Source organism: Myxocyprinus asiaticus, chromosome 33 (genome assembly GCF_019703515.2).
Source record: "Myxocyprinus asiaticus isolate MX2 ecotype Aquarium Trade chromosome 33, UBuf_Myxa_2, whole genome shotgun sequence".
NCBI classification, from domain to species: domain Eukaryota; kingdom Metazoa; phylum Chordata; class Actinopteri; order Cypriniformes; family Catostomidae; genus Myxocyprinus; species Myxocyprinus asiaticus.
The window spans coordinates 30,071,088-30,098,650 of record NC_059376.1 but is presented as its reverse complement, the minus strand read 5'-3'; the positions used below and the strand labels follow the sequence as shown (position 1 = coordinate 30,098,650).

The following is a 27,563-nucleotide window of genomic DNA, read 5'->3' as shown; positions in this document are numbered from 1 at the left end:
AATGAGGCATACTGTATGATCCGTCCCCTAAGAATTGCCTTAAGTACCTCCTAAGCCACGCCCACTGAGGATACTGAGGACCAGTTGGGTTTAAAAGTCTTCAAATATAAAAGACCCAGATTTTTACACATCCTGTGAAGCTTCAAGTGGGCTTACACACTTTTGCTTCACTATGATCAAGGACTGAATCCATCAATAGATTAAAGTCTCCTCCTAATATTATATCATAAGGGGTGCCAACGGTTTGCAACATCCCTTCAAGATCTATAAAAAAGCCCTGATCATCAGCGTTAGGTGCGTAAACTTTAGCCAAAACCAACCTTTGCCCCTGAATTTATGACAAAACTATAATGACACCCTAATTTATCTTTACTCTGTTTGAGACATTTGAATTGTAGATGTTTACTTATCAATGTAATGACTCCCCTGCTCTTACTTGAGCCAGCACTAAAGAAAACATGTCTACCCCACATCTTCCCAATTTTTCAGCTTCCTGCGGGGAAAGATGCGTTTCTTGAAGAAACACAATATCATATTTCTTACATTTAAGAAAAGAAATAACCTTCCTTCTTTTTATGGGGTGCCCCAACCCATTCACATTCCACGTGGAGAGAGACAATCCACTTATATTAACATTTGACATTTTGACATATTAGAAAAAATAGACTGTGTGTCAAAAATAAGATTATAAAGACCACATTCCAACATTAGTTCAACAATCAAACCCCGAACTTCCCCCCGAACCAAACAAACAGAAAAAAGAAAAACGTGCGCATTTACCCCGCGCACGACAGCACCAACCGGCGTCCATCCTTCTAAACTCAAACAGTCCATGTACGCCTATGAGAGTCTCCGCGACAACTTTGCCATCGGATTGCTCAAGTCCGGTGTTTCTATACAAATTTTGTGACAAAATTACATAACAGAAAACAATCTATAAAGCAAACTCCAGCCAATAAGTGGAATAAACTAAAAGAATGTGTAGAATCATTCACAAAACTGTCCCGAAGGTGTGTTCCTCCACAAAACAAACTCCAGCCACTAGCGGAACCAGCAAAAAAAAAAAAAAAAAACCTTCAGTTTCCTCGGACAGTCAAACGAATGTTCAGTGAGCCGGCTGTTCATGAGTGCAGCAGATGACTTAATCCTTCCAATGTCCTGCAAAAAATACTCCACAAAACAAACTTCAGCCAATAGGAGGCACAAGCACAAAGAACGAGCAGCTTCATCCACAACTGTCTTGAAGGAGTGTTATTCCACAAAACAAACTCCACAAAAGAGCCCAGTTTCCTCGGACGGTCAAGTGAATGTTCAGCGAGCCTAGTTCACTTGGAGGCAATGAGAGACACACACCATAACATCCTCAGTCCATTGATTTTATGAAAGACATCACTTGTTGTGGGCATGTAAATATTTTGCGGCCATCCTTAGTATCTATTCTCAATTTGGCCAGAAACATCAGTGCAAAAGCGATCCTCCGTCGATGCAAGAGATTCTTGAATGTGTGTTACTACACAAAACAAACTCCAGCCGCTAGGCGGAACCAGCACAAAAAGAAACAAAATGGCGCCCAGCTTCCTCAGACAGTCAAGTGTATGTTTAGCGAGACAAGCTCACTTGGGGGCCACATAAGAAATGCCAAATGGCTTACTCACCCCATTGTCTCTATGAAAGACAATGTTTGCTGTGGGCATGTAAAAATTTTGCGGCCATCCTTAGTGTCTATTCTCAATTTGGCCAGAAACATCAGTGCAAAAGCGATCTTCCATTGATGTAAGAGTTTCTTGCATTCCTTGAAACAATTACGTTTCTCTCTTGTCGAATTTGCAAAGTCTGGGAAGAAGAAAATGCTGTGGTTCTTCCAATAGAGCTTTCCTTTACACCTCGCCTCACGTAACACAAGAACTTTATCGGATGATCTCAGAAATTTGGCCACAATTGATTGGGGCCGATCTGTGAGCCGGGAACCTGAGAGCTTGCTCGATATCCAGCTTATGGCCTGTTATGTCGAGCAGACTCAGGAAGAGCTCATCTAGGAATTTCACCATATCTCATTCTTCTTCATACTTAGGAATTCCAACAATTCGGACATTGTTACGCCGATTACGATTCTCCAAATCCTCCAGTTTTTCCCAAACGCGTTCCAAGTCTATCTTGGTCACTAGCTGATTAGCAGCTAATTCCCTCTCCAATGACTCCAGATAATCGATCCATCTCTCGACGTCCCCGATTATTGTAACCAACTCAGAGAATTTCACCTCCATCGTCGTAATCGATCGACGTATTACAGCAAGTTACTCCAGGTCCACTATGACTTTTGTCAGCATTATAGACATGCTCGACAGTTGCCACTGAATTTTGCCCACCACACCATCCAAACCTCGTCCTTGGTCTGCGGGCCTGTCTGAGGTATCAGCTTGAGCACGCAAGTGTCTTTTAATATCTCCAGAGCCCGAGGATTTTGAAATCTTTGACATGTTGTCTTCTCAACAGTTATGTAGCAGGGTGCATCGAATCTCACCGGTTTATAACATAAAAAGAATTAAAAACTAGCAAAGTGCGCAGAGCTCATCGTTCACACGTCTGACCCTCGCATGGCACCACGCAACTCCCAGGAATGTTAATTAATGAAGTAAATAGGGTCAATTTTGATTTATGTTGACTTTAAGATCAGAGTGATGTCTGCTGTGAATATTTCAGCATAACAGAAAATGGATTGGCCAGTCGTTTTAAGGTTCACATTCAGTGTGAAAAACCCCTTACAAAAAACCATGGCATCAGATGACAATACCATGGTAATGAATAATTTACTATTTACTGTACGTACCATGCTATTTATAGAGTACTCCAAAGAACATGTCCAAAAGAACCCTGTAGTATTGCCATGGCATCGTGTCCAAAGACCATGGTAGTATCATGGTACTTTTTTGATAGTATACATGAAATGTACTGAGTTGTGTCTAAGTTTTAAAGTTTAAAGTGCTATGGTGAACTTGTACAGACATATACTTCAGATATTGTTCTCAGTCTTTTGTCTGTGAATCTAATTTAAAGACATGGCACTTCAGCCTTACCCTATAACTTCCTGCTTTATTAGACTACATAGTTACAGTGAGAGCGAAGCAAAAGTGTATTATCCTCCTCCAGATGATCAGCTTCCTTTAATGGCATTTCATAAAGCAGACAATACCAAAAGCTCAACTCAGTAAGAGCTGATATTGCACACTCTTTACAGACGGACAGCTGTGTATCTGTAGAGTTGTAAAGATCAATTATACTGGGGGCCTGGATAGCTCAGTGGTAAAATATGCTGGCTACCACCCCTGGAGTTCGCTAGCTCGCTAGTTCGAATCCCAGGGCGTGCTGAGTGACTCCAGCCAGGTCTCATAAGCAACCAAATTGGCCTGGTTGCTAGGGAGGGTAGAGTCACATGGGGTAACCTCCTCGTGGTCACTATAATGTGGTTCGTTCTCGGTGGGGCGCATGGTGAGTTGAGCGCAGAAGCCGCGGTGGATGCCGTGAAGCCTCCACACGCGCTATGTCTCTGTGGTAACACACTCAACAAGCCACATAATAAGATGCGCAGATTGATGGTCTCAGACACGGAGGCAACTGGAATTCGTCCTCCGCCACCCAGACTGAGGCAAATCACACGTGACCACGAGGACTTAAAAAAGCACATTGGGAATTGGGCATTCCAGAAAAAAAAAAAAAAAAAAAGATCAATTATACCAGGGAGAGAATTATCTCATGGTTTTTGGACAAAAGTGGCAGAGTCCTAGCGTTCTGAAGTCTGGGGGGAGCAAAAAGTTGGAATGTTACGGACGGTGAAACGTAGAAACTGGTGAGCAGATTTAGAGACAGAGGGATGGAGAGAGTGTGCTAAATTATTTACTATGAGGATATAAAAGAAACCTGGATAGGACCTTAGCCCACAATTCCTCTTTACAAAGACACCACTTGAGATGTCCTGCTGTAGGATAGTTATAGAAAGTACACCCTTGAATTCTGTGGTTTTTAAAAGAGTCAATATGAAATACTCATCTAAAGACCTAAATATCTTGTCAATTTTGTAATTTTACTGACATGAAAAGTAATTGGTTAGATGTTAAAAACTTTATATGGTTAGTTCACCTTAAAATCAAATGAATGAATTTCACTGATTAATGACCCTGAACAAAACTAGCGTATGGCTTCAGAAGACCAGAGGTAAAGCACACAAATCCTATGGACCATTTGTATTTTACTTTCCCTGGTGCCAAGACCAGCTTAGACCAGTATGAATTTCCATGCTGGTTAATGCTTGTTATTGCTGGTTTGGTGCTGTTCTTGTTCACCCAAAAATGAAATTTCTGTCATCATTCACTCACACTCCTGTAGTTCCGACCCTGTATAGAATTGTTTCTTCTGTGGAACAAATAAAGTGATGTTAGGCAGAATGTTAGCCTCAGCAACCATTCACTTTCACTGCATCTTTTTTCCATACAACAAAAGTGAATGGTGACTGAGGCAAACATTCTGCCAAATATCTCCTTTTGTTTTATACAGAAGAAAATCATATAGGTTTGAAACAACATAATGATGATGATGACAAAATCTTCATTCTTGGGTAAACAATCCGTTTAACAAACAATTGTTTTACAGAGTGAAGCAAGTACCCCGTATTTACACTGACGAGACTTCACTCCATACTGGAAGCGGCACTGTTCGTCTGCGTCATAGGCTTGGCCAGGGGCTGTGGTGGGGTAAACAAACTCTTGCTTGGGGGGAACATTGTTCAGGCAGGAACCCATGCCAGAGCTGGTAAACAATCAAAAACAAAACAGAACAGGGGTGTATCAGGAGTGATGCAAGTCTAAGGGGCCATTCAGACCAAAAGCGTTGTTACGTTTTTAAAAAACTAGACGCAGCACAAAGAATGGAGCAGAAGGCAGGTGTCTCAAGACGCACTTTTGAAGCTCTGTACTTGACACAGCTTCTTAAAAACATGCTGTTCATGCTGAAGATGCTGTGAAAACACTAGACGCAGCGCAATGGTCAAAGAACAGTCTAGCCTAGAGCATGTTTGCATAGAATAACTATTAAAAACCAAGCGAACTGATGCAAAAACACGTTTGGTGTGAACGGCCACTAATGGTTAAGGATTTAGGCTACTAATACAGGTTGAAGGGTGAAGGTTCAGTCCCAAATGACCCATGAACTTTCAAAAGGTTTCTGACACCACAACCTGCTTTTTTACTGTTGTGCCCTTGAGTGGGACATTTAAAGGTACAATGTGTAACTTCTGCGACTCTATCAACACCAGTCAGAACTGCAAATGTCCTGATTATTTCCAAACAGGTTCCCCAAACACTCTCCCTGTCTACCATAGTTTAAAAAACACATAGACCCACTGCATAAATTCACACCATTGGCTGAGCCATTATTGCTATATCAGCCTGCTGAAATGAACAGATTGCAATTCCGTTTGGTGCTGTAAGTGGTGCAAAAATTAAACAGTGCAGGTGTCACTAGGCAGAATGTCACTTTTGGATGATAAGAATTGTTTAATATAACAAATAGCCAAGAACAAGGAGGATGACTTTCATTTTATACATCATGAAAGTAAAAGTTTGAGGAGACAGATGCACATCATTGATTTTTACAATCAAATGCAATTTATGACACTGAAATTCAGTAGGGTTATGGTCAATATATCAAAATGAATGCAGCTTTAACTGTACGCTTAAGTGGAAATTTAGATGTAAGAGCCGGACAGCAGACGCACTCCAGGAAGTTGGTGATGTAATCACGGCTGCAGGCTGACCAGACGAAGGGGTTAGTCTTCATAGTAATGTGGGCAGCCATGAGTTTAGCGGTCTCCTGACTGCGCACCCCACATGCATTGCCAACACCGTCATGATTCATCCCAAACCTGAGAGAGAGAGAGAGACACACAGAGAGAGAGAAATTATTTAATGGAATTGTAGACCAGATTGCTCAGTTGTGCACCACTAAAGAATGGAATCCCACTTACAGATTAAGACTCAGGGGTGAATTCACTAAACAGTTATGACACTTTTGCACATGGTATCTCGGTGCAAAAACCTTCATCTTTTTCATTAACCACCAGCAATACAGTTTAACCAGTCATTCTTTTCTGAGCGAACACACCTCCTTTATATGTAAATGAGCATTTTATAGATTGCAGCTTATTTACAAATCTAAGCATTATTTGCCTGGCAAAATTATAGAATTGTGTAGTGCAAATTGTGTTAAGCAGAGTTCCGTTGGCATGTTTGTGCTGTTACCTGATTTGCATAATTCTTTTACTGAATTGGGTGCTCAAACAACACCGGCAGTGCATGCATACCAAGCTAATTCATTTTTAGTGAATTCCCATCTCCGTCATGGTTAAAGTATGTGCAAAGACACACACACACACACACACACACACACACAAACACCTCAGTAGCTTACACAAACTTATGTAATCCTACACACAGGTAAACATATGCCCTCTTGTCTAGACAGCCCCAGCGTACAGCGTCAGATGGTTGCCAGTTCAAAGGTACCTAGACGAAGTATTAGGGGCTGACCACTAATGACTTCACCACCTATGAAAACAGCTCGGAGGCCTGTGACTGTAGCCAAAGCAACAGAATACTGGGTGACCCAGTACAGACAGAGCTGAGATTGTTACAATGATAGCAAACTACACTTTTCCACTAACAAACCAAAAAAATAAAAGGCAAACGAATTGCCTATCATGGAAGTATTAAGAACGTTTGAGGAATGATATGGGCCAGCAGTGGAGCAATATCAGAGTGCCCATAAATTCATATGTATGATTAAGCTGCGCAAAGTGAGTGGAATGCCGGGCCACCAAGTAAAACAATACTTCAGCATCTTGGAGTGCAAGTCACCACAAAAGAAAAGCCTAGCACCAAGGCCCCAAGGTACAGCTGCCTGGAGCCATCTAAGTCTGTCGTCACTCACTCCACTAATAAGATATAAATATCACAAGACTGAGAGAAAATATTAGTGCAGTTGTAGATGAGCATTTGACATGAAGGGTATTTAAATGGTGTATGCTTGCCATCTCAGCATTCACCCTTAAACTTAACCCAAGTTCGTGCTGGTGGGCTTCTCATGGCAGAGGGCAAATGTGGTGTCAAGAGTTGAAAGGGTGCACTCTGATGACATACACAGGTATTGGAATTTCAGTGCACTGATACAATGTTGACACGTCATTTTAAAGGGACAGTTCACCTGAAAATCATCCTTCTTTTTAGGAACACAAAAGGAGATATTCTTATTTAACTTTATTGAAATGTTTATAATCTCGACCCAAAGCAAATTGCATGAATCATTAACTGCCAGGGTGAAAGGCAGGTGGAAGCAGAGAAACATAATATAGAAGGAGGTGGAAAGAGAGAAGAGGAAATTAATGAAATGACAGAAGATACTCACGTGTGTCCTATCTCATGTGCAATGGTGAAAGCAGTGGCAAGACCAATGTCTTCATTGATGCTGCAACTTCTCTCTGGCTCACACATACCACCAACAGGTGCCAGTCCTAACATGGACACAGAGGAACTCACACATAGCAACACAGTGACATGGAAACACACACAAACACATATATGCTACTGTTCTAAAGACACATAGAGCTTTGTTTTATCACTTCCAAAAACTATACAAGTCTCACTACAGAACTGCCAATTAGTTAATTAATGAGTTAGTCACTACTCAGAAATCAATGACAAAACAGGTGAAACTATACAATACCAATTAACTTTCTATTAGCTATGTTATGGAAAGAGAAGAAATGGAAATTCAGGCATAAATAAACAAATATATTTGTATATCTGCAGATAGATAGATATGGCAATTTAAGATGGATGGATGGATGGATGGTGTGTTATGTAGATGGATTAATGGATGGATAAATGGATGGATGGATGCGTTAGATAGATGATGGATGGATGATGGATGGATGCACAGTTGCGTTATGTAGATGGATGGATGGATGGATGGATGCATTAGGTAAATGATGGATGGATTATGGATGGATGCATGGTTGCATTTTGTAGATGGATGGATGGATGGATTATGTAGATAGATGAATGGATTATGTAGATGGATGATTTATAGATCCATGGATGGATGTGTTAGGTAGATGATGGATGGATGATGGATGGATGCACAGTTGCGTTATGTAGATGGATGGATGGATGGATGCATTAGGTAAATGATGGATGGATTATGGATGGATGCATGGTTGCATTTTGTAGATGGATGGATGGATGGATTATGTAGATAGATGAATGGATTATGTAGATGGATGATTTATAGATCCATGGATGGATGTGTTAGGTAGATGATGGATGGATGGATGGATGCGTCACATAGATGGATGGGTGGATGCCAAGTGTTCTTACCAAGTGTTCCACAGGGTTTGTTCTTGTAGATGCAGATATCATATCTGTAAATACAGATGTGTTGGGGTCAATAAACTGCTTTGGTTGCCACAGAAGACATACACTCAGACACTAGAGAGCTGTGAGACAGTTCACAGACTGGACACTGTCCTGATAAGAGAGTGAAGACAATGAGAGGAAATGCTTGATGCATCCATCAAACAGATACTATTATAAAAGCCTATAAGGTAAAGACATAGTTCCCAAATATCTCTTTCTCTCTTTCACTCTCACTCTCTCTTTCTTTCTTAAACCCTACATACATTATCTCACATGAGATTCCGAGGCACAGATATTTAACTTCACAGCTCATTGTGTCGTTAAAGGTATAGCACTATTTACCATAAATTGCCTGTTCTTACAAACACCACTTTAGTCTTGGCAAATATGTTACCCTTTCCCTCTTACACTTAAAGTACTTTGAAGCCATTTTAAATTGTGATTTCCTAAACCAGTGGAGTGCTATAAAATTTCAGACAGCTGTTAGTGTGTGTGTGTGTGTGTGTGTGTGTGTGGGGGCAGGTTTAAGTGGTTTATGAGGACATTTTTTTAGGTTACAAACTGGTAATTACAAGAGTATTATGCTATAAATGTGGCTTATGAGGACATTTCTAGTGTCTCCATAATTGAAATTGCTTAAAAAACATACTAAATGAAAATGTAAAAATGCAGAAAGTTTTTTGTGAGGGTTAGGTTTAGGGGTAGGGTTAGGGTTAGGGGACAGAATCTATGGTTCGTACAGTATAAAAGTCATTATGTCTATGGAGAGTCCTCATAATGATAGCTGCACCAACATATGTGTGTGTGTGTGTGTGTGTGTGTGTGTAATCAAACAGTCCTCAAAAGCATTTCCATTCCAATGATGCTTAGTTAAGACCAACTAAAAGAGCCGGCATATGAGAACCACAGAACATGCATAACAAATTGTCTACAGTGCTGCAGGGTACAGTACACAGACAAACAGAACCCTACACTACCAAAAGGTACAAAGGTACTACCATGGTTTTATGGATGTGTATCAAGGCAATGTCATATTTTTTGGTCTATAGTAATGGTAGTTCATTGACATGTTAGTGCCAAGGTATTCTTTGAAGAACCTTGGAGTACCATGATACATGAACATCCCATGGTACTTATAATCATTCAGTACCATTGTAAATATTAAAGCACCATGGTGTTACATCTGATACCGTCAATGTACATAATACTGCCACAGAACTCTTTTAAAAAGTAATATACCCACACAAACAGAGCTAAATTATCTGCAATCTGACCTGGTGATAAGCACTGCTGTATCATGGTGAGCGATTCCATTGTCAGGGATGGCGTTGCCGTGGCCGTTCCGGTGAAGGATGGATTTTTGCCACTTGCAGAAACTGTCTAAAGACTTTCCCGCATGATGGTTAACTTCTAGTGTGGGCTTGTAAGAAAAAGATGCAGAAACTTGGATCATATCCAGCACATCCAGATTCATTAGTTATGCTTGCCAAGGTAAGTATCACTACTAATGTTGCTCATATGTAGGGTTAGGGATTTGAACAAACCTCTAACCCTAAGTCTTAAACTTTGGTGTGTATTTCGTTTGACTCTGTTTATGCTACAGACATGAATACCTCAAATCCTGCGACTTGTTGAGAAGAGGTGTGCTATTACTTTTCTAACCAATGAGATTTTTGATTTTCATACGCCGCACAATAAAATAGACAAAAAAAAACAAACAAAAAAAAAACTCATAGACTGACACTGAAAGCCTCAATTCATGTAATATGTGCAAGAGATTAGATTCTCTGTCTCCTTACACCTGAAGTATGTAATTGAAGCTGAAGTGTGTAAAAGTTAAATACTTTCTCCTATCCCTGCTTAATATTCTGAGACAAATATACGCAAGCTATTTGTAAGTTATTTTCCGTAAAAGTGTAAACAAAGTGGCTCTGTGGTGCAATTTAAACATTGCTCTGTTTGTTTGAGCATTCTGACCAACCCAACACAGCAACATTGACTCAACCAATGTCCCGAGTTTGGGAAGAGATTATCTGTTTGGCTGACCAATGGTAGATGGGCGAGTGTACATGAAAGTATTAACTATTTGCAAAATGTTTCCAAAATTATTCACACTGAATACAATGCCAAGTAACTTCAAGTAATCTTATGCATTCATAAGCTCAAAATAGCTTTAAATATACATATCGACAAACCATATTTTTGAGTCATGTCTCTGCCTAATTGCGTGTTGAGTTTACAGTAGGCCAGAGCTCCTCTGGTAATGTAGGCACATTGAACCAATAACACACTGCTGTATTGCCCTCTACCACTGCTACTCTGCCAGGCAATGGCACCCAAGCTGCCCACAGCACCATTACATTCATAACCCAGGAATGCACACATTGGCATAACCTATAATTGTCCTCAGAGCCCTAACTTTCCAGGTTTACTCTCCCGTAGGGGGTGGCGGGGTGTTCTCATCTGGAAACAAACCTCATATGGTTTCAACGCAACCTCATTGCACCACACAGCGGTTATCTCAATATAGCTAATACGGCTCCTAATGACTGCTCTCCCATCATTTGTCAAATGACATTATGCGGAACAAATTACAGGGCCATTTATTTTGAGCTGTCTGTGATTTTGGATCATTAATGCTTCATTAAATACACCGCAAAAAACACTCATATCCTTTCCCTGCCCTCTCTGTCATCTGTAGGAGTCTGTTTGAGGTCTTGACTCTGTCGGTGGGTGTTCCACTCAGAGACCATGCGGGGCAGGCCAAGTCGCCCATGCGGTGTCACGTCCCACTCAGGACAGAGAGGGCAGCTTGAATGTATGACAGAGCCAGACTGATTGCGTGTAGGAGCAGGCAGCGAGAACAGTGGTGGTACAGTGTGAATTGCCTGCCTGCCCTTAGATTTGACTCCCTGGATTTTAACGCTCTTTTTTTCTGGGCTCTGTACATTCATCAGTGTGGCAATATAAGAGGTCACAATCAACAATAAGAGCAGTCATGGAAGGCTTTCTGGACACACCCAGTAGAGCTGGACAGCAAACAGTCAAGACTTGTGCGGACTGTCTCAACTCTGGCTAGGAAGGACACTTTAGCCTGTAAATTAACAAACAAGGAATTCTTTGACAGATGAAGTAAACCAGACTAAGGCCTGTTTCACACCGTATGTGCAAGCAGCACGTAGGCAAAGCAGCAGCATAACTGCAACAGCAGGCGCGAGTTGTGCTTTCACACAGGCAGCGTTTTTGCTGCATTTCAGAGCACGATGCACAGCAAAAATAGGCTTAGTGGCAAAACTCTTGCATTCTCTGCAGTAAAAATGCATTTACCAGGTAAAGGGGTAGTTAATGAAAAAAAAAGAAAATTCTGTCATAATTTACTCATCCTCATGTTATTACCACCTACTGGGCTGTTGTGCAAATATGATTTATTAATTATTTTCCTTTTCTTTATCCCTCCCTTTTTGTTTTCTTTCTCCTCCCTCCCCAGTAGGTGGCGATATGCACAAAGAATGCGAATCGGCAAAAAACAGAAGAAGAAAAACTAGGCTGTATAGGAGGGCTGTATGAAAGTATATTTATAGTAAATATTTATCTATTTCTCACCCACACCTATCAAAATGCTTCAGAAGACATGGCTTTAACCACTGGAGTCATATGGATTATTTTCTGCTGCCTTTATGTGCTTTTGTATCTTCAAAGTTCTGGCCACCATTCACTTGAATTGAATGGACCAAATGAGCTGAGATTTTCTTCTAAAAATCTTCGCTTGTGTTCTACAGAAAAAAGAAAGTCATGGGATGGCATGAGGATGAGTAAATAATGAGAGAATTTGCATTTTTGAGTGAACTATTCCTTTAACTTCTTTTTATTTTTGGGTGAACTATCCATTTAATATAGGTGACAAAATAAATAAGTGCCCCTTCCATGTGCGGTGTGAAATAGGCCTAAGCTTAGGTGTGCATGTGTGTGTGCAAATGTGTAACATAAAATATACCTGGTCTTCCATGAGTAAAATAAGCCTGGTCACAACGATGTTCACTGCGTTCCCCAGGCTAGAATCCTGGAACAGTTTGGAAACCTGACCTCCAGGGAAACAAGAAAAAACCAGTCTTAAAAACTAGATAATTGTCCTTTTTAAGAGCATTCTTATCTTGCCATATACTGTAAAGATGGACATTTTACAGTCTACTATAAAACCAGTGCTAAATGCTACGTTGGGGCAGAGAGGTGAGGTAAGCCCTTCTTTAAACACATTCCACAGGTGTAAAACTATTTGTCACAATGCCACAAATTGCGTATGGGGATCATAAATTGCAAAAAACCTTGTGGATTCTTAGGGTGACAGAAGACAGCTGCTTAGACAGTGGGTTTTTATCTACTCATTATTCCTGCAGCCAATACAAATGACCTGGAGAGGTCAACAAGTCTCTGAAAATTCTGAATCTTCAGGACATCATTCCAGATTGTAAACTTAAGAACATCCCAGGATATTGAGCAACTAAACTGATGTTTTAGTTGTCAGTTTGTCAGGTAAAACATGCTATACAACCCAGGTGCAAAACATATCTTAAACCAGCCTAAGCTGGTTTGCTGATTCAAACTTGTTGCCTAGCCTGGTCAGGCTGGTCTGTTTGATGGTTTTAGAGGGGTTTTGGTGACTTGTCAGCTGTTCAGGATAAACACCATCTTGGCCAGGTTCAGAGACCAGTTAGACCAGCTTGGTTTAAGCTGGTTTAAGAAGTGGGGATTTTTCAGGAGGGAAAAAAAGGAGATTTGAAACTTACAATATTCATAACGGCCAAAATGTACTGCTCAATATCACGGCGGCCGTGATAGCTAACCATCATCTTGTCGGCGACCACCAGGGTTTCGACGTAGCGCTCTCGGCTGACAGAACGCTTAAGTGGTAACTGGCCCCGCCCCATCTGATTGGGTGAAGGCTTTATTGTTCTCTGCCACCACCCATAACTCTTAATAAGCTTCTCATCTATGAAAAGAAGGAAATTAGACAATGAACAAAATGTTATACCAACACAGTTTTAAGATGAGTTGTCAAAATGTTGTGATGTGATATAAATGTTACTTCTACTTCGTGTTGAAAGCCTTCTGTTGGTCCATAATGTTACGGATTAGGCATCTCAAGTGGAATTTCAAATTGTGAATGTCTTGGGGAGGGGGGTTATTCACTATAAGAATGAGTTGACCTGTTTATAGCGACATTTATTTAGATAGTTGTCTGGCGTTGTTTTAGCGCCCTTTACACTACAGTAATTATACAAATTAGATAACGGAACAAATTCTGTGCCAGAAATTCTGTGCTGGATATACAGTATGCCAAATATAATTTGTATTGCTTTTATCCATCATTTAATGAATATCTGCTGCCATGATCAAAAGAAAATGCACATGAAACTTTAAATGAAACTCTTTTGACTGATATTCTGTTTAGCGCCTGCTTTCTGCGGACGGTAAAAGCACAACGACACTTGTGGCATGCAAATTGCGCAGAGCTTTGTGAACAAGGCACAATCTATAATTAGCATTATTTACATAAAATGAGGCGTGTTTGCGCTGAAAAAATGACAATGCTTAAAATAAGAGGCATCTTTGTGCACTGAAATTATGTGCGCAAAAGTGGCACAACTGTTTAGTGAATTTGCCCCTTAGTTTTCAATAAGGCAGATGACCTATAAACCAGGCTGTGTCCTAATTAATGCAGGGACAAACCTGGAAACCTTCAATAATGAAATGCAAAAGCATACCTAGGTAACTGTACTATTAGTTCAGATCTAACCAAATTCAATTCTATCAATAACCGTACATCCAAAGTTTAAGGACACTTGCTACATTTCATGAACTTTTTCGTACTTACCGATGACTCCACAGGACTGGTCCAAATTCTGGTATCTCAGAGACGACCGTTTATACACCACATGGGGACGCCCTTCTTTGCCATCCTCATTAGTGAAATTTTTGGCAGAAACCAGGGGTTCGATAAGGTACTCCTCACCACCAGCTACAATGACCCCTTGCTGGAAAAGCCATGAAACCATTGATTAGCGCCTCCCTTTGAAGCGTTTTTGTTTGAATGAGAAAGAACAAAACGGTTGTTGGCTCCTTATGCCTGCGACCTCCCTGGAATATCTGATTTTACATGATGGACAAATTACAATCCCTGACAAGATATTCATATCATCCTTTCATTAGAGTCTTGACTCTACAATAATGAGCTTGCACTGAGTCAGACACCAAAGGGTAATAATCCTGGATGAAATGGGACCTCATAGCTGTTTTCTCTCTTCATCTTTCTAAGGCACACTTTCAAAGTGCACATAATCCTCTAATGTACTTAGTGATGCTCTTGTGGACACACTGGTGAATTAAGACATGCTACTATGACCACAAGTAATTAACCTAGGAGCCTCTTCTCGCCTTTGTGAGCAAGCTTAATCCTTCATTGTATTCACTCGTGTTAGTGCAAACCCAAATAATCACAAGCTGAAAAAGAATTATCTACCAGGCTGCCAAACTGGTCATGAATCAAAGACCTTGCATACTGTAAGTACCTTGATAAAATATATTGGCAACAATGACCAATTCTAAAAGTAATCCATTTGTTCCCCCAACCATGAAAATGTAGTTACTGTCTTGATTTTCACTCCCAAAGTTCTCACTTACAGTCCATTATTTTCATACATTTTCTTTGTTTCAAATTTTGGCTTCTTTTTGGAGATAATTCAACCAAATCACCTAAAGAACTGGCTGAATCGGACATCAGTAGTCCAAAGTTATTAATTAGAGGGACTAAACACAACATTTGATAGATCCGGATAAATAAGCATTAGCCTTGACACTGTAATCTGTTTACGCAGGTGCATTACCAGCCCAGGCAAGTAATAAGAATGCCACAGCATGTTGCTTGAAACTAAATCCACCATTAGGTTCAAAACACCTGTTTTTGGATCTGAGCTTCACACCAGCTGGGAGAGACAGGATTCAGCAACAGCTGGCCATTTCAGGTCTGCATGGGTGCCATAACAGCTCACTCAAGTGTGGAAAGAAGAAGATTACATTGTATCATTCATCATGACTTCAGCAATATCTTTATGGATATCATCTGTGGATCTTCTAGCCATGTGGTGGAAATATCTCGCTAAGCGATAAAGTAATTTAAGGTTATGGCTCTATATCAGTACTGCTTGGTACAAGTGCCTTCATTAAAGGTATTCACCCAAAAATGAGAATTCTGTCATCCTTTACTTCCAAACCTGTATGGTGTTCTTCCTTCCATAGAACACAAAACGTGACTGGTTAAGAATATCCTGGTCACTCTTTTACCATACAATGAAAGTGACAGGTACGTATGACTTGTGTGTTATATTTCAAGTCTTTGGAAGTCATATGATAGCTTTGTGTGAGGAATTTAAATCATTACTCACTGATAATCTTCCTCTCCAGTGGGCTGTTAGCCTCTGCAACCAAATCATTGAATCAGTGACCACGTTTACATGCACTTAAGAAAACGGTTTATTCCAGGGTTTTAGCAGAAAGCAGTGTTCTGAAACATCATGTAAACAAGAACGCTGATTTCCTTACGCCATTTAAGGGTTTAAGAGAAAGCAGTTTAACACACCTAGGTTTCTCTTGGAGAATGCGGCCTAATGCGGCCATGTAACCGCACAGGTGGCGTTCTGATGGGTGTTTGAAGAATGCGCGTGCATGGAACAGACCGGATAACAAACGTCAAAGGATGGAGCCCAACAAGAAGTCAACACAGTGGAAAGAATTAAAAATTTCAGGAAGTACAGTGGGAAAAGCACTATACCCATTTAAACACACACCAATGTAAAATATCGACTGTCCCTCACGTTCAGGTATATGTGCTTGTACATTGGGAGAATCCCAGATTTTATGTAAGAGGGAAACCCCACTACTGCAGTGCAATTCTGCTGCAGGTCGCGATAGAATGTCAAGGAAACAAACACAGCAACAACTCTGGAATATCTGGAAATAAAGCAAAACAACGGAGAATAAAATAGCAAAGTCTTCCTCATATCCCATTTTTGTTTTTTATACAAGCGTCATGGGAAAATTATGTTGCTGTGGAGAAAGCTGCTTACTGACTTGCCACATTTATACGGGGGTAAAGAGTACGCCGCTTATACAGTGAATGTAAACTGGAACAATGTTTTCTCGCAATAATTTGCTTTCTCGCAATAAGCCGTTTTCTGGTGTCCATGTAAACGTAGTGAGTGAGTTGAACATAAGAATAAGACATCAGTCCAATTCATGAACATATTATTAAGACTATTTTTGTGGTCTAGACCAACCAATTTATTAAAAATAGCCCACTCAAAAGAATTATTCATTCATGAATCAGACATCACTACTTCTCAATGAATTCAAATGAACATGCAAAGGAGGATGTCAAGATTAACAGTGAATAAAAACTCACACAAACCGCATGCCTGAAGAAGACTTGGAATATAGCGTGACATGAGTGTTTGGACCACTTTTATAATACTTTTATGGGGATTTTGTGTCCTTATTGAAGATTAGAAGCTCCAGTTCCCATTCATTGTAACTGCATGGACAAGATTGACCAGTACATTCTGCTAAACATCTCCTTTTGTTTTCCGGAGAAGAAAGAAGTCATATGGGTTTGGAATAACATAAGGTTGAGTAAATGATGACAGAATTTTCACTTTTGGTGAACTATTTAAAAAAGAACAAAGTAGCTCACCAAGCCATTACAGTTGCTAAGAGCCACAGAACTAGAGTGAGGCTGGTGCTGTAGGTGACCCACATAGTGGCAGTTGGCTAAGTATGGGTGACTCCAGGCCAGACGACCCCTCTTCCAGTATTCCACACGAAACTGTCTCGAAAGCAGTCCTCCCAGCAGGGTGAGGTTGAGGAGGAGGTCAGAACTTGAAGTGGAGAGCTGATAGTACAGCTGTGGGTCTGGAACGTGCTGTGTTTCTGTGCTACGCCGCTGTCGGCCATGCCCACGAGGGGTCGCCTCTTTTGACAGTGTTTCCCCATGCGGCCCCACACGCACTGGGATGGCGATCTCATACTGGCCCAAGCTTGAGAGAAAGTCAGCTGTGGAAACATAAAAAATCGTCCCTGAGATTGGTGTACGGAAGTTGTGTTGAGTTAAAACAGAGAAAGATTTTTCATCATACATATGTACAAGTAAACATACAGAAATCGACTTGAATAAAAGTTGATGTGGCTCCCCTGAAAAGAAAAATCTGTCATTTTCACATGCAAATAAGCTTGCTATTCGGCGCAAATATTTGCCAGAAGTTTGCAGCTCTTCACCGATAGTGGTGAACCTATAACAAACCTTTGGCAACAATAAAGACCTTGCCGCAAAGCTCATTTGCATGTGAAAATGATGAGTCACAAATTTGCGGCAAGTTTACGGCAACTCTGCCAGAAAAGACTTAAGCACATTTATCAAAGAAACTGATATATGACAGAGTTGTCAACCCTGGAGCACAATACAACAATATATCAATGAAAACAAGTAATTATGCTACAATTCAATAACAACAACAAAAAAAGTCCACAACATCCACAGTAGGGAGCCATAGTTACCAAAATATGCAGTAGAGACTTGGTGGTGGACTCTTTTGATTTGGGCCAGTATGCAACCAAATAGCAACCTCCCAACACCCTAGCAACTGCATAGCAATGTGCTAAGAACACTGAGAACAAATTATTTGATCACTATCACTAACACTGAGCACTATTTCCAGCTTATTTTTTTGGGGTTTGCAGACGCAAAATTAATTAAAAGTAAAAAAATAAAGTACAGTAACAGTAGTTGTAGCCTACTTCGTAACTATGTCCCTCTGATCCATAACAATAAGTAGTTAAAGGTGAAGCTTGTCATTTGTTTGTGAAAACTTGTTCGGAAACAAACATTATTTTTGTTCATATTTTTTTTGTCCTTTTGTTGCCCCTTGTGGTGCAGAACTGAATTACACATTTTACCTTGAAGGACAAATACTCAACAAAACTGTGAACTTCATTGATAAACATAATTTGAGGCAGATTTCCCTTGCAAAGAGCTGGTTACTAACAAGGATTTTATTCAGTTGCAGTTTTGTACTCTGACTGTGTCAATTGGGGAACAAAAGAGTTCACAGTGAAACCATTGAGGAGACCACAGAGGAGAAAAGCTAGCTAGCAGCCCAAAGGCCAAAGGCTGCCTGTTGCTATGGAAATAATGAAATTGTATACTTCCTGTCCCCGTCAGTGGACCTGGAGATTAATTGTCCAAATTCAGCATGGGAAAGAAGACAGCACCCAAGGGGCGGAGATCACCAAAGACTCTTTCATACATTAAGATACTCTGTGTCAAGACATACGCCAGGATCAGTATCCCTAATGTGAAACAAGGATCAACCCATTGTGTTGTCTACTCAACCTGGCCAGTTCAAACAAATAGTGAACAGGGTGACAGAAATGTCTCTTTTGTTTGGGTCCAGAGCAATGAAGACAAGACATTTGTGACTTCTTTCAGTTTGTCTTACTACTTTCCATAAACTCTCCTGACTTGCAGGACCATAATAAACAATTCACGGTAGGAATTCTGCTTTACAAAGCTGTAGAAATACATTAGAGTAGCATGTCACTTGTATTACATGTGACAGTGTGTACAATGGCAAGAGGATAATGTCATGTGTATTTTGTTGATTCATGTCTTTTATTTTGAAAAGTTTAGTTCCCGTTCCCTTGTCATGTGATTTCATGTTTTCCCTCCATGTTCATGTGTCATGTTTTCATTGGTTTATTGTTTAATTATCTTGTTAGAGTTCTGTCTGTTCATTGGTTTATGTTCTCCCATGTCTTGTATTTAAGCCTCATGTTTTCCACTGTGTCTTTGTCAAGTATTGAATGTGAATGTATGTGTTTTGTTCTAGCCAAGCCAAGCCATGCCATGCCATGTTCTGTTTATGTCAAGTTTTAAGTTTAGTCAAGTTTGTTTTATGTTTCACATTTGTAGTTAGGGTTATTGGTTTCACTTTTGTAAATAAACTGCACTTGGGTTCTTATCATCATCGTCTTTGTCATCATCATTGCCAGCAGCCACCAGCACACGTTACAGATAATAACACAAGCAACATTATAAAATACAGTCCACTTCATTAAGACTTTCATGAGGAAAGTCTTTCCTTTTGGAAACCCAAAAGAACATGTTAGCAAAAAGATCACCATTCAATATTATTGCACCTTTTTTTCCATACAGTGATAGAGAACGGTGACTGAGGCTGTGTCTCGTTTGGAAGGCTGCGTCCTCCAGAGGTTGCATTTGTCAACCGCATACATCATCGAGGCTGTATCGTTTCAGAAAAGCAAGTAGGACACTTCAAATGCAGCCTTCGAATGCGACCTTCTTTCACTGGAATTCAGAGGATGCATGAGGTGTATCCTTCGTGGGCACTCACAACCCACAATTCTTTGCTTCAACGGAAATGTCTAAAAAGATAACGCAAATTTGCCCGTAAATATGATGTTCAAACGCAAGTAATGTTAATTCCCAAGTTGAAGTACCTCAGTAGATGGGTGCAGAGTATATAACATGTATAATTATATTAATATATAATTAAAATAAAGTATTAGACTAAAAGTACACCTGTAAAATCTATTTTCTTTTCTCTTTACATCATTATAACTCTCCTAAAATGTACATCATACATTCCCTTCCAAAGGGACTTTGTTCCCTTGTCACTCAAAGCCCTCATGCTTGTTAAAGAGTGGCATGCTGTCATAGCAACCATGATATGTTACGTTTCTGTTCGTCCTACGGAGGCCGTCTCGTTTAAACGAGACTAGTTTAAAGGAGGATGCTCGGTATACTGCAGCCTTCAAAGGACGCGTCCTACCTAGCATGCAGCCTTCCAAATGAGACACAGCCTGAGGCTTTCATTCTGCCTAACATCTCCCTTTGTGTTCCTCTAAAGAAAGAAATGGTGACAGCATTTTCATTTTGGAGTGAACTATCCCTTTAAGCAAAGCATTTAGCCCCTAGTTGAGGGACTATCCCAATAGTACAAGTGTACTTTAAGTCAGTGTGGATTAAAGTGTCCACTAAATTAGTAAATGGAGGCCTAAATGTATTCCACAATAGTCTCTCTCTAAAACTCAATCCCAGACAACACAGTAACAGGAGCCAGGGGCACAGCTGGGTGTTATGTCAAAGTATGAAAGTGGAATTGTACAACACCCCCTAAGGGCACAGTAACACACCCAGCCATCTGACCACCATCATCAGGCGCTATCTAAAGTAAACATAAGGCCCACAATTGATGGAAGGGTACTCCCTGCTCACACACCTACAGGGAGCACCAATGCTACAGAGCCTTTGATCTCTCTTTAATCTTAACAAAGAACCAGAGAGGTGGAGGACACCTGCATTACTTCCTCATAAACTCCCTCTCCACAGATGAAGCCCCATTAAAAGAAAACAGACTTCACTTTTGATTAAAATGTCCAGGTTTTGAAAGTTTATTATAGAAGGTTAGGGAGAACAACTTTTAATTAGGCAGAGGGTGCTGGGGTGAGGCAGGAAACTGAACTGAACCCCTTTCCCCCTTTTTTTACTGTAGTGTTCCTGTGGAAACCATGAAGCAGAGAGAGAGGGAGAGAGAGAGAGACTCTCCACCTTTCCCAGATGTGGAACAGCTGCATCAAGTCAGTGAGTGAGCCCAGACTTGTGGAGGAGAAAACTCTCCCTCATGCCAGGCTGAGAAGTCAGTCCTTCTTGAACAGAGGCCCTGTCAGTGACTCCATAGCGCTGAAGCAAAACCCATCCATATCCTGTTTGTGTAGCGCTGTCTGCCACATTTTTATTTGGACTAAGAGATGAAAATATATGTTTGTGGTGACTGGTCCCTGCATGTGGCAATACAGTCGGTTCCCTAATTTTAAAACCATACATGACTACAATGTTGTAACGCTGGTTACAGGAGGGTACAGCACATTATTAGGTTATTTAAAGGTGAGGTGTGTCATTTTTCCATGTTAAAATATTTTGATCAATCCTAGCTTTATACAACAACTATTAGTTCACGAGTTTGCTGGTACATGTAGACCTAGAGTGTATTCAGGTAAACATATTTGGCGAGCTGTCCATAGCAGAGGGACTCGAGCGCGGGACTGGGATTGAGCTCTGAGATCACATCTCCCCTCGAAGATCACATCTTGCTTAGACAAGATGATGAAGTCAAATCGACATGCTCAACCATGTTCTTATTATGTAAAGTGAATGAGGATTGTATCTCTTTAAATCATATACTGTATAGTGTGAGACTGGCTTAATGGGGTTACATTGTAGGGAAGTACATTTTGATGTCTGTTTAAAAAGTGTCTTGAGAGTCTTGTCAGAGAGATAACTGGGTCTCTAATTGTATGAAAAGAGACAGTGGTCAGTTCCTGGAAAACAGACAAAAGTAGTGTTGACGTAGTTGACTTAGTGTTTACTTAGTAGACTTTACTTACTAAGTGTAGAATTAAGCATACAATTGGTGCCTTGTTCTGAGAAGTAAGCGATTGATGGTTATTTTCTCTTAGCACGCTTGGATAAGTCTCACCAGCTTCTGAGGAGCTTTCGATCATGTGTATTGCTCAAAAATAAATGATTATGGAAAAAACCTGGACAGTCAGACCTCTGGTTGGATCATTAAGTCTGAATGGATCTTGCAAGGGCTAAGTGAGGTCGCAGACCAGTGCATCTGTTCTTGGTTGTCTAGATAGTTAGAGAAAGTCAAGGCTGTTATAACATTCAAGAGTCTAGACTAACAAACAATTACATCCTATAAAGCTTTGATGATCTATTATTGCTGAGACCAATGTGCAACATAAAATTTAAAGTTTTTCAGTTAACTTTAAGGGCAACAATAAGAATTTGCTAATGATGTTGAATAAGGCACTGAAATTGAATGTCACTTTTCTAGGAACCCAAATAGTATATGATGTACCAACAAAATGACTACAGTGATGCTTGTCCTTGGAAAATTTGTGCCAGAATCTGGGGGGGTTGCCAGGGCATTTGCAATGCGGTTGCTAAGGTGTTCTGAGTGGTTTTTAACATGTTGCTATGTGGTTGCTAGGCACTGCTTGGCGGTTGCTAGGGTGTTCTGGGTGGATGCTAGGTAGTTGTGTACAAGAGCCCACCCCAAAGTTTTTACCATGTTGCTATATGGTTGCTATGGCATTGCTTGGTTGTTGCTAGGGTGTGCCTGTAGCTCAAGTGGTAGAGCACAGCGCTAGCAACTGCAAGATCAAACTGATACAATGTACTGTATACTTCGAATGCACTGTGAGTCAATTTGGATAAAAGTGTTTGCCAAATGCATAAATGTAAGGCTACGTCTACCTTAATCCAGATACATTTGAAAATTGCATTTTTTGTTTTCGAAATGCTCTCCATCCTCACTGCCATTTTCAAGCATTTTCCAAAAATTGCTCGTCCACACTGAAACGTCTGTAAACACTTAAATCCCCTTACTGCGCATGCGAAAAATCACCGTTGCATGTACGGTCTGAAGGGCAATTGTCCTCGTGTTCCGTCGCCGGACACCAATTCTGAGTAAACCTCCCCTCGCCTTTGAAGAAATGCAATGTAAATGTTGTACAAAGTAACATTTATCTTTAACAATGTGTAGAGCCGAGGAGGGCAGGGCCGGGCTGGAATGAGACACACCCGGTCCCCAATCAGCCTGATGGGGCGCGCGAGGGATAAAGGCGGCCGGGGGACGACAGTTCGAGAGAGAGAGAATTGCAGACAGCTGTACTGTGTGTTTTTAGTTGTGTGTGTTGGTTAATAAATTGTTATTTAAGTTGTCAAGCTGGTTCTCGCCTCCTCCTTTCCACTGAACCCCCTTACACTGGTGCTGAAACCCGGGAAGGAGGAGGGATTCCCGTCGCAGAGTCCTCGACACTGCCGTCCACCCAGGGGAGCGCCGCTGCCGTCCGACGGGGGACGGAGTAGCCCGACCACCCGGACGCGGGGAACGGCCGCCGTCCGCGAGGCGAGTGGGGGCGGGACTCCACGACCACCTGGAGCGAGGGAGCCGCTGCTGGGGGCGGAGGAGTGCCCTGCCGTCCCCCGGGAATGCGGAGGGGTCGAGAGAAGACTGCCGTCCGCGGGGGGAGGAGGGAAGCGACTCCCCGACCGCCTGGAGTGGTAGGGCCGCTGCCAGGGGCGGAGGAGAGTCCCCACGGGACGCCGGGAACGCGGAGGGGCGTTCTGTCCGCTGGGGGTCGGAGGTCTGACTCTGGTCCGCCCGGGGAGGATTGGCTGCAGTCCGCCTGAGAGGGTGGAGTAGTGATCGAGGACCACGCGATGGCGCATCAGAGAACCGGTGAGTTTCTTTTTCTCTCTCTCCTCTCTCTCTCTCTGTCGCTCCATGTTGGCCTTTCCCTCGCCATTTTGTGTTGTTGTTTTTTTTTCCCCTCCTGTCTCCTCCCAGGTCGAGGAAGGCGGGGAAGACCCGCCGGCAGTCAGGGCATAAGGCACGCCCCCCCCCGGAGAGGAAGGGTGGGGGGGGGGATGTACGGGGCTCCCCGGCCTGAGGCAACGCCGGGAGGAGTGTAGAGCCGAGGAGGGCGGGGCCGGGCTGGAATGAGACACACCCGGTCCCCAATCAGCCTGATGGGGCGCGCGAGGGATAAAGGCGGCCGGGGACGACAGTTCGAGAGAGAGAGAATTGCAGACAGCTGTACTGTGTGTTTTTTGTTGTGTGTGTTGGTTAATAAATTGTTATTTAAGTTGTCAAGCTGGTTCTCGCCTCCTCCTTTCCACTGAACCCCCTTACACAATGCTAACAAAGTGAATATCAGGCACAACAGCGCCGCTATAACACAGTACCCCATCTTGATTGTTTTGGTTGAACGGATCCCATGACTGCATCACATGAAATGCGTCATCGTTTTCAGATATATCCGTTTTCGCAGTCCACGCTGCAATGCGAAGACAGCATTTTAAATTTATCCACCTGAGAGAGTGTTTTCAAAAAGCTCTGTTTTCGCAAACAAATTCGCTGTTTCAGATTGCTAAGAAAAAGTAATAGCATGCCTCTCCTCAACAAGTTGCAAGATTTGATGTATCATGTCCGTAGTACAAAATATTATGCACCAAAGTGTAAAGTTTAGGGTTAGTGATTTCTTCAAATCCCTACTCCTAAACATGAACAATTGTTATAGACTTAGCAAGCACCACTAATGACTACCGATGATCACCATCGGGTTATGTGTTTAAATGTTACATGACATTAAATTGCAGAACAAACAGGAATCTCACCTTGAGACTGAGCAAACTCCTCAGGACTCCAACTCTCTGCCACTCCACTGGCAACCATGGCGATGATGCCAACGCAGGCCAAACTCCTCCACACCGTTTCCATGGTTACTACAGCAAGCTTCAGTGAGGTGTCCAGCCCTCTTTCCCAACATTTCTTCTGCCTGTGACGGCCCACACTCACCAGAGTGACTCACTGTATTCGGGGGCCATAGCGGCTTCACTTCAATGTGGATCCTGTCTCACTTCGCCTCTCAGAGTTGGAGGTGGAGCATAAGATGTGTACAACCACGGCTCATAAATTTGAAGAGCCTCCCTATTGAGGAAAAAAAAACATGTTAGATAGAAGCAGAATAAGAAAGGGGAAAAGAATTAAGAGACCCTTGGGTAAATGGTTCCACCTTTGACCGGTCAAACATATCAGCTCGGGCGGCTGTTGTTCGCTGTATGTGTTCACCCCCCCCCCCCCCCCCCCCCCCCCCGCTGAGCTACTCAATCATTCCTCCTTTCACATCCAAGGAGGAAAAACATGCTTTCCAACCTGGGGGCCCCTATTTCTCCTCACTCAATCCCTCGCCGGAAGAGCGAAGAAAGAAAGGAAAGCTTTGTGGAGTGGAAGGCTGACTGAGGACTGGGGCAGGCTTGTTAAAGATAACAATAAATGAAAATCAGCCCAATTTGAGAAATGCCACAAGAGGGCCTTGTGTGATACTGCTGGTACTAATCTGCTTAATCCATGCATATGTAAGAGCCATAAATTGAAATATATATTAGCCTGCTTATTTTTTTAATGTATAGATTTGGATTTAATAATTAGGTATTATGTGTACTATACAATGTCTTATCATTTCTAAATGCTAATTTATGCTAGTTAAATTGAAGCTCCAATAACGTAATGTCAGTGACGTCATCTCCCTTGAACTCTTAGTTTGAAGATTTGAGCTTGGAGCAAGACAGTTTCAACACGTGTTCAATTCACGCTCACAATCCAATGTGGTACATAAAGAATTAGAAGATTTAGATGGAGTGCTACCACAACTATATAGTGTAAACTGCCTACTGTTTTATTAAAATGTAGCATGTGAATCAGCATGCAATATGCAACGATAAACATTTGAAACTGCAGTGTGCTACACTGCTGTCACATGACCTCAATATGTTTCATGTTAAATTTGACGAGTAAATCAAGATTATCTTCACTTTTGACAGTCTGATCAAATAAAGAGTCAAGAAAAATATATTATTGTAAAATTTGTGGGTGATACTGTCCATTTGTCATACTGGAAATGGAAGGTCAAGTTGGGCGCTTTGCATTGTTGGATACAGAACCTTGCACAGTATAATCTGTATACTGTTTTATATCTTGTGTTGCACACTGCACATTTTGGCAAATGCAGTGAATTTCTCCATGAAAACTGAAAATGTACAAAATGTACATAGTATACATAGCACTATGGTAGTACTCTATTCTGAACATAGCAATATACAAGATGCAGACAAAGTCTTATTAGCAAGTCAGTTCACTCGGCGGCCATCTTTGCAATGCTCATGAGGAGCTATGTTTTCTATGTAAACAAGCGGCATACAAGTGCAGTTCTAATCTACTTGAATGGAGAAAGACCGAAATCTCAAAAACGTTTGTTAAAATTACTATCAAAGAACATATTTCAAATGAGCAGTAAAATATGGCAACACTGGTATCATAAATTGTGCTTCAGTAACGGTAGCCAGCTGATACGTGACAGCTGTGCAGTGTGTAAACCTCACTCTTCTGGCCTTAAGAGACGAACTAGCAACCAACGCTAGAGGCCATGGCTTTTCTAGCCTCCTTGCTAGCGCATCCGCCTCCCCTGCCGGGGATATTGCCGGCTGGAATCCCGCTCGGGGTGGAACGAGTAGGACCAGTGACACTTCTTTATCTCAGATTATGCAAAAAAACTACATTTTCCCAGCATGTATTGCTAACGTGCATTCTTGAGTTGATTGACAGGTGATGTCTGTATCTAAATGTGATTGGCTCTTTCACCTGTAAGGCGGGACTACCTTTCTACATCAGTTGTTTGTTGAGCTTTCCAATTTCTCCCATTCATTTTAATAGAAGTGACCTGTATCTGCTAAATAGTCTCTTATGCAGACTAATTGGTAAATTTTCTTCATCAGCACTTTTTGTGATCAAATAAGCTCTACTTCCTCTTCTCCCCCATTCCCCCTTTCTCTTCCCCTCTTTCACTATCCATTCTATCCATCCCTCACTCCTTTCGATCTTTCTTCTCCAGAAAGAGACACCATACCAGCCCCGATGAGTGACGAGAAACCTAGTGCAGGCAAAGGTAATCAAGAACAGATGGGAAATGATTTGGCGACATAAGGATGCAAGTTGCCTCCTGATGAAAAAAAAAAGGGATGAACTCAACTACAGGAGAGAAAATCTCAGGGGGATGAAGAAGGAAAGTGGGTAAGAGTGAGAGAAAAAGGGGAGAGGGGAAAAAAATAAAGAGATTGCACACACATTTGTCCATCTGGGATAACTATTCCTGACCTGTACCACAAGGAAATGGCAAAAGTTAGCTATTTACTCTGTCTGTCTGCGTGCGTGTGCATGCGTGTGCGTGTGTGTGCATGCGTATGTGTGCGTGTGCGTGCGTGTGTGTGTGTGCGTGTGTGTGTGTGTGTGTGTGTGTGTGTGCTTTGTCTTATTTCTAGGGAAATGCTTTTTTGGAAAGTTATTTGAAACGACTTTACAAAACTCATCCAAGAATTTGGTTGCCTCAAAATAAGCAGCATTAAAC

General features: G+C 41.6%; 1 protein-coding gene across 1 annotated transcript in view; it reads right to left on the bottom strand.

Annotated features, from left to right (window-relative positions):
- Window positions 1-27,563, bottom strand: part of LOC127424400 (A disintegrin and metalloproteinase with thrombospondin motifs 10-like) — an 83,372-nt gene that overhangs the window by 50,969 nt on the left and 4,840 nt on the right. Inside the window, exons 2-11 of the mRNA XM_051669574.1 lie at window positions 24,778-25,090; window positions 17,206-17,564; window positions 14,335-14,494; window positions 13,247-13,449; window positions 12,457-12,540; window positions 9,737-9,882; window positions 8,424-8,467; window positions 7,453-7,558; window positions 5,768-5,914; window positions 4,659-4,800 (exon numbers count right to left, since the gene is read on the bottom strand). Of these exons, the coding sequence (XP_051525534.1) occupies window positions 4,659-4,800; window positions 5,768-5,914; window positions 7,453-7,558; window positions 8,424-8,467; window positions 9,737-9,882; window positions 12,457-12,540; window positions 13,247-13,449; window positions 14,335-14,494; window positions 17,206-17,564; window positions 24,778-24,880 (1,494 nt within the window). The 5' untranslated portion in view covers window positions 24,881-25,090. The remainder of the gene's footprint in view (window positions 1-4,658; window positions 4,801-5,767; window positions 5,915-7,452; window positions 7,559-8,423; window positions 8,468-9,736; window positions 9,883-12,456; window positions 12,541-13,246; window positions 13,450-14,334; window positions 14,495-17,205; window positions 17,565-24,777; window positions 25,091-27,563) is intronic.